Source organism: Phalaenopsis equestris, unplaced genomic scaffold (genome assembly GCF_001263595.1).
Source record: "Phalaenopsis equestris unplaced genomic scaffold, ASM126359v1 Scaffold000251, whole genome shotgun sequence".
NCBI lineage: Eukaryota > Viridiplantae > Streptophyta > Magnoliopsida > Asparagales > Orchidaceae > Phalaenopsis > Phalaenopsis equestris.
The window spans coordinates 2,923,877-2,931,221 of NW_018164693.1; the positions used below are offsets into that span (position 1 = coordinate 2,923,877).

The 7,345-nt window shown below is 37.7% G+C and overlaps 1 protein-coding gene across 1 annotated transcript; it reads right to left on the minus strand.

Moving 5' to 3' along the window:
- Nucleotides 1–5,969: 5,969 nt before the first annotated feature.
- Nucleotides 5,970–7,010, minus strand: LOC110024298 (probable calcium-binding protein CML30). Its single transcript, XM_020724178.1, has one exon. It carries the CDS (start codon nt 6,751–6,753, stop codon nt 6,211–6,213), a length of 543 nt encoding a protein of 180 aa, XP_020579837.1. The 5' UTR covers nt 6,754–7,010; the 3' UTR covers nt 5,970–6,210.
- Between the last annotated feature and the right edge of the window lie 335 nt (nt 7,011–7,345).

Consider the following 7,345-nt stretch of genomic DNA (forward strand, 5'->3'; position numbering starts at 1 on the left):
CCCCCCCTCTCGAATCTTACTAATACAGTGTTGCGTCTTTCTCTCTTGTTTCTCTAGATCAACTGTTGCAGTGTGCTCTCCTCTCTCTGCTTTTCGTCTCTATTTGAATCATTTGATCCACCCTCTGTGCGGTGCATCCTTATCGTTTGTTTATTTTTTATCATTTGCCCTGCCTCAATTTTTTATTTTGCAAATGCTTTTGTGCTCAAAAATTTCGTGGGTTCTCTATTCTCTTATCCTTTGATGGTTTTGTTTGATGTTGGATTTTGGGGATTTCGAGTATTTCATGTGTAATGACTTGAAAATAGGTGATGGTTTTGGTTGATGTCAGATTTGCGATTTTTGGGTATTTCATGTGCAATGACTTGGAAATAGGTGATGGTTTTTGGTTGATGTTGGATTTCAATTTTCTGTTTGCTCTTTTATGTTCTTGATGTTAGCTGAAAAATATGTGGCAGTGTTGATTGCACGTGCAATGACTTGGAATCAGAAGATGCTTTTCGATTGATATTTGATTATAGTTTATGTTTGTGCTATTATGTTCTTTTTGTGGGTCGAATATATGTGGTGATGTTGATTGCAGATGTGGTGATTTGGAAATATAAATGATTACTTGGAATATATATGAGTCATATGATAATGTGTGGAGGTGATGACAGTGATTTTGTTGATGTGTTGGTGTGTTGCATTGTTTGTTTGTGGAGGTGGTGGTAGTGGTGTTGTGTGTGGAGGTGTTGGTGTACTGATGCATTTGTGTTGACAGTGTTGTGGATGTGTTGGTGTGTGGAGGTGTTAGTGTGTGGATGTGTTTGTATTGGTGGATGTGTTTGTGTGCAGATGTGGAGGTGGTGGTGTATGGTGGTTGGTTTGTGGAGGTGGTGGTTGGAGTGTGGTTGTGTTTGTGTTGGTGTGTGGAGGCGGTGATGTAGGGTGGTGGGTGTGTGGAGGTGGTGGTGGGTGTGTGGTTGTGTTTATGTTTGTGTTGGTGAATGTGTTGGTGTGTGGAGGTGGTGTTGTGTGGTGGTTGTGTGTGTGTAGATGTGTTGGTGTGTGGAGGTGGTGGTAGTAGTATCGTGGTTGTGTTGATCTTCTGAAGTGATGATAGTGGTGTTGTGGTTGTGTTTTTTGGCATCAATTTTCGATGTCACATAAGCAAATTATTCGTTTGAAGTACAAGACTATGTTTAGCTTTCGTTGTCAAAGACATCCCATCGGGGCTCCAGATACATGCCCTGAGCACGAAATCAAGACCAATATCAACTTGCCAGACCTGTGACTATATTTCATGCAAACCTATTTTTCAATAGCTTTATACGTGGATTGTTAAGACCGTTTGACATGTGTTGACGGGCACACTCTCGAGATATTCTTACTAGACTTTGGTTGTTTCTTAGGCAAAGGTCGGCTGACATTATGCATGTCGGACGGCTTTGATTGGACCAAAAGATTCCATTAGTTACATCGCACGTAAATCAAGCGTAAATTGGTTCGATCGTCAATGATGTTTTATAGAAGACTTGTGGATGACAATACAGAGTGCTCGAGCTTGTCTGGAATGTCAATTTTACTTAAGGAGAACACCCATATTCATGGGGTTTTGTGTATGAGCTAGTAAAGTGCAAATCAAAGAACATAAATTAAAAAAATATAAATATATATAATATATTAAAAAATTTTAAATCTCTTACAGTGGAATTTTTTCACACGTAGGCCCTAGAGAGCCACCTCCCTTTCACTTGATGCCCTAGGGTTTGAACACCTTGCACGACGCCTCTTGTTATTGTCGTCGCCTTATCGTCCTCTATATCATTTTGATGAACCTTCCTGCTTTGGCACTCCTCTTTGTTGGCTTTCTCCTCATCTCACACGAACCTGAAACAATCACTCGGCTCTCTCTCGTCGCTTTAAAACTGGGCTCCCGAAGCTCCCTTCTTCACCGACAACTCTGGCACTCATATACCTCCTGCCCTCACTTGTTCATTCCATTGTTTAATGCAGGTTTTATGAGGTGCGTCGGTGTGTGATTCAGGCTTTCACTGTTTGGACAAGCAAAGAGAATACGACTGCACCTATCACAATGGTGAGATCTCTTTAAAAATCTCACATTTTCGTTCCATGCAAGCCATCCAGGTCTGATTGATAGAGATTCTATGGCTAGGATTGCGTGCTAGAGGAAAGCGATAGGTTAGGCGGCTTTTCGTGGACTTTCTCATACCAATTTAAGCGATATATATGTATATATATATATATATATTATATATATATAATAGGAGAACAATCTTTGACGAAGCGAAAAAATAGAACGAGAAAATTCACACCAGAAAATAATAACAAAACGAAAACACAGATTTAGGTGGTTCGACAAGTTGCCTACGTCCACAAAGTTGCAAAAAAATTTACTACTTGAGGAATTTATACCAGTTGATCATCTTGGCTTACAAGAGGAATCTCTCAGTTTGTTGCTCTCTCTTCTTCTCTCTTTGTTCTTCTCTCCCTACACCGAGGTACACCGAAGAAGACAAACTTACAAGAGAAATAAACCCAATTTCTCTTCTTATACAAGCCACTAAGAAGAAGTCAAGGGAGAACAATCTTCTTCTTCTTCTTTCTTCTTCTTTCTGGCGCAAGGAACTACTGCTTGCACTTCTCTTCCTCTATTCTGAGGAAGTCCGAAGAAGAACACAAAGGTCGTGACTTAGAAATTGAAGGAGAACCACCTCACAATGTCTTTTATCCCGAATAGGAAGAGGGAACTGTCACGATAAAGCATGAGGGGCGACTCTTGTCGAAGCAACGGACTGTTTGCAGGAACAGTTCGCGACCGAGTGGGAGACAAGAGCGGGAATGGTTCGCGATCCAGGGGAGCGGAAGCGGGAGAGGTTGGATCGGGCTCCAACATAACAAATCTCCCTCTTGGAGACTGGTACATAGATTGCAAAATCTTTTTCCTCAAACTAATATCCTTCACTGGCGGTGTCACCCTTTTCTTCAAACCTGAATCCTCCACCTCTGCAACTTAAAGCTTCTGCCTTCACTCTAAAAGACCAATTGAAGTTTCTTAAGAGTAACACCTTCAGTCAACATATCAGCAGGGTCAACATAGCTTTGGACCTCCAAGCTATTTTATGAATTACCCATGTCTCTGCTTACAACTCTCATTACATAGGCAATATCCTACCTTTGCTGAAAGTTTTTTTCAACAAGTCTAGCATTGTACCTCTTACTGTCATCATGCTCAGTTTTCACCTGGTACACCCACTTGTTGTGTAATGCATTCTTCCCTGGTAGAAGTTCTGCTAGCTCCCACTTGCTCGAACTTTTATCTTGCAAGGTTTTTTCATAGCACCGTGCATCTTCATAATCTGTTTGTGGAATAATAAGAATGGGTGCCCCAGATCCACTCTCCTCTTCACTTCCATGACTTCATCATTAACAGAATTATGAACTGTTAGCAATAATGCATCACGTACTTCTCCAAATACCACATTTGCGCTACTATTCTCTATCTTCTTGGGATTCCTGCAGTTTCTCTTTATGTGGACAGCCTTGCCACAATCCAGCAGGTTGTTTGCTGACCAAACTTTGATTTTGATCTTCCTTTATTTGAATTTTTGTCATATCATCTCCATCTAAAATCAACATTCAATGTCGAACTCAAACTTGAGATCTCGCGAGAATCTTTCGTGCGCACCTCCTCAGCCAAAATCAAATCACGAATATCATCATCTTTCAGTTTAGATTTATTTGTAGAAATGCTAAATGTCATCCTCATGGCTTCCCAACTATTTGACAATAAACTATTTGACAATGATGCCTACACTATTAGTGCATGTATCTCATTATCAAAATCAATTTCAACAGATGACAATTGATTTGTGATAGTATTGAAATCATTCAGGTGTTGAGCAACATAAACACCTTCCGTCATCTTCAAGTTGAATAACTTCTTCATCAAGTGCACATTGTTATTTACCGATGACTTTTCATACATATCACTGCCACGAGATATGTCGATAGGGTCAATCAAATAACTCCCATAACCTGTCGATCCAACATATTACATTCAGTCTCATCCATTCTTTCAGGCTTTTTTCTCCAATGACGGAAGATGAAGTTTCTTCTCATAGAGGTCCAGTGACATCAAATTTCTCAATTTCCGAAAGCTTCACTTCATATGTGGTCATCATTCTTCCTCCAGTGACATCAAATTTCTCAATTTCTGAAAGCTTCACTTCATATGTGGTCATCATTCTTCCTCAGATCCAAACAAAATTTTGATACAAATTGTTGTCATCTATATCAGTTGGAATTTATACTTGGAGGCGAGAAGAGGAGTTATAATTTTTTTATAATATTTCACAGCAGATTTGGAATGTTTAGACAATTTTCTACATTTATTTTAAAAAATAAATTTGGAATTCTTATAAATAAATATAAATATTCAAAATGTTCAAATTTGAATATTTTTTTTCTCAAATGTTTCAATGAAAAAACTCCTAAAAATTACAACAATCGTTATGAGAGTGACTTGATGATAGCTCATGTGTTTACAAGTGCAGTTGAATGTGTGCCTTCGCATATTGCCCGCTCTGCAAGTGCGGCTACATGTCTGCCTAAGTGCTGATTATTGCACAACTGTATACGGGCTCACATGCCCTTGTTAGTTGTGTCGATCGTAATAGTCAACTTTGAACTCCGACATACCCATTCCACTACTTTCCAAATTTTATTTAAAAAAAAAAAAATTAGAGCAACTATAATTAATTTTGAGAAAATTGAAAATATTTTTTTCTTCAACAATTCATACTCTAATAATGTGCTTACGTCAAGAATAATTAGAAGTATGATTAAGAAAACTATTAATTCACAATCTTAAGAGAATATTAACATTAAAGTCTAAAGAGCAAGTTTGCCTTATAATTATTATAAGATTTTAATTTTGTATCTAAAAATTTTAAGAATTTTAAATATATATTTTTTGACAAAATAAGCTTCCATTTTCAAAAAGAGAAAGGTAAATGATATATCATCAAGAGAATCATCTAATAAAGTATGAATTTTGATGCAATTTGAGTTAAAAAATTTTAAAAATAAAATTTTCTATCCATCCACCAATTTCATCACATTTATAGTCAAATTAAACGCTAAAACAAGAGTTAACTAAAGGTCATTGAATGTTAGTTCAATCCAAGTTCAAATGTGCTCAAATCAAATGCATAAAGTATAATTTTAAGCTTCAAAGCAATAATTAAGGTACTAAATGACCTCCGAATTTGACTTGCAGTTGACTCAAGTAGCTTGATAAGAAGAGTCCAATGAGCATGATTATTCTATTCCAAGCTCTTGAATGTTCTTAAACACTAAAAGAATAATCTGGAATCAAAGAAGATGATATGGAAGGTCTGATTAAGATTTTATATATATTTATCAAAATATGAGATATAAAGAAAGTTTGAGACAAACGGAACACACCTCTTCTTTGAGAGGAGACAAATGGGCCCCCTAGACTCAACGTGGGAGGGGCTACGACAACAATGAATGTAGGGGCTTCAGAAGGGGCAAAACTGGTATTTTCAGGAGATACAAAAAACTAAATTGTCCTCCAATATTAGTGCAATTCTAAATTTGAGTGCATGAGAGGGGGAGGGGGTGGGGGGCTTGAGGGCAAGGCAAAAGACCAAATTGCCCTCCAATAGAAGTAAAAACCTGAACTTGAGGGCAATCAATTGCCCCCTGGACCATACTTAGGTCTGCCACTTCTGTGAGATGTGTGGGCATACATACTAGAGGACTATAGCTAATTAGTGAAAAAATAAATTTAGGAGAGAGAAAGGGAGATTAGGTGTTTGAGCAGGACTTATAAGAACCAAAATATCAATATTTTTATAGGCAAAGTTCTTCCAAAATCCCAGTTCTATTAATCATTATCTTATACAAAGAATCTTATTAATTTTCCATGTTCTGTCCTCTGCATCTGCGTGAAATCCTTCTACCAAATATATCTCTTTAAACTTTCACAAAATCAGTCAAAAAAACTCCTGTTTGAATTGTGAGCACAGAGCATAGAAGTAAAATACAAGTTTCCTTCTTTTTTCCTCTGTGCGATATTTTAAATTTATTTACTAATCTTACGGAGAGCATTCATACATCAATTTACCTGAAAAAAGAAAAAAAAAACTTAAAACGAGAGAAGCATCATCAACCAACTATTCAGCTGAAGCTGCTCTCCATCAACTTGACAAACTCGCTAAAGTCTATTCTCCCATCACCATCCTCATCATGTAGCAAAATCATCACTTTACACAAATCCAATCCAACTTCTCTCACAAACCCAAACTTGCAGAGAACTCTCTGCAACTCCCCTGCTTCCACAAACCCATCACCGTTCTCATCAAACACAGCAAAAGCCTCCCTTACTTCCTCTAAACTTGGCTCCTTCTCTTCGAACATGGAAACAACTTCCTCCGACACCACGAACTCCTTGAGCTTCTCATCTTCTCCGATCAGCCCCATCTTCTTCATGACCAACTCTGCATCTTCTCTACATACAAGTATTTCCTGCTCTGTTCTTATTGCTTCCTTTAGATGGCGCTTTGGTTCTGCTTGCTCGATGTGAATTCTTGAACGGTAAGGAAGGGAAAGAAAACTTGAAGATATCTTAAGTAATCTAACAAAACAAGAAACGAAGAACTGTAAGATGAGAATAGCTATGAGTTCTGAAGAAAGAAGACTGCTTGCAGGCTTCTTCTCCATGGGCTTTTCTTTTCTGTTTTGGTAAGAGAAATTTTGGAGGGGAGTTGAAGAAGAAAGCTTGGCTCTGAGTTAGTGATGGAAGAGGAGAGGAGAGGAGGAAAGTTATTTAAGGGTTTGGTCTTGGAAGAGAGGTAGAAGGAAAGAGGAAGCTGGGCTATGATGTCAGGTAGCCAAAATCAACTGCCATATGTGAGGTGGAATGGTGCTTTTTGAAGGAGCTACAAAACAAAGATGGGGAGATGGGCTTCCGGGAAAGAGCGGGGATTCCTACCGTCCACTAAAGCTTCTATGTTAGCTTTACTTTGAAAAGTTTTTGTGCCGTGGCATGAATAATCTGTTTTATTATATGTTGTTTTACGTGAGCTGCTATTTTCTGAGTTTTGAAAATTTGAAGAAAATGTTAAGTTTTATTGTTTCTGTCTGAGTTGACGAGAGGGTTAAATGGAATTATGAATAAATATGAATATTAACTAAATATGATATAAATGAAAAATAATGATGTAGTGAGGACAAATATAAAAAAAAAAACAAATCATAATAATCAAGAATTCTATTAGCTAGGATTTGAAGGGCGTAAAGCTCTGCGGCACGA

Excerpts from the sequence above, each read along its gene's own strand:
- LOC110024298 (XM_020724178.1), bottom strand. The coding sequence starts at position 6,753 with ATGGAGAAGAAGCCTGCAAGCAGTCTTCTTTCTTCAGAACTCATAGCT.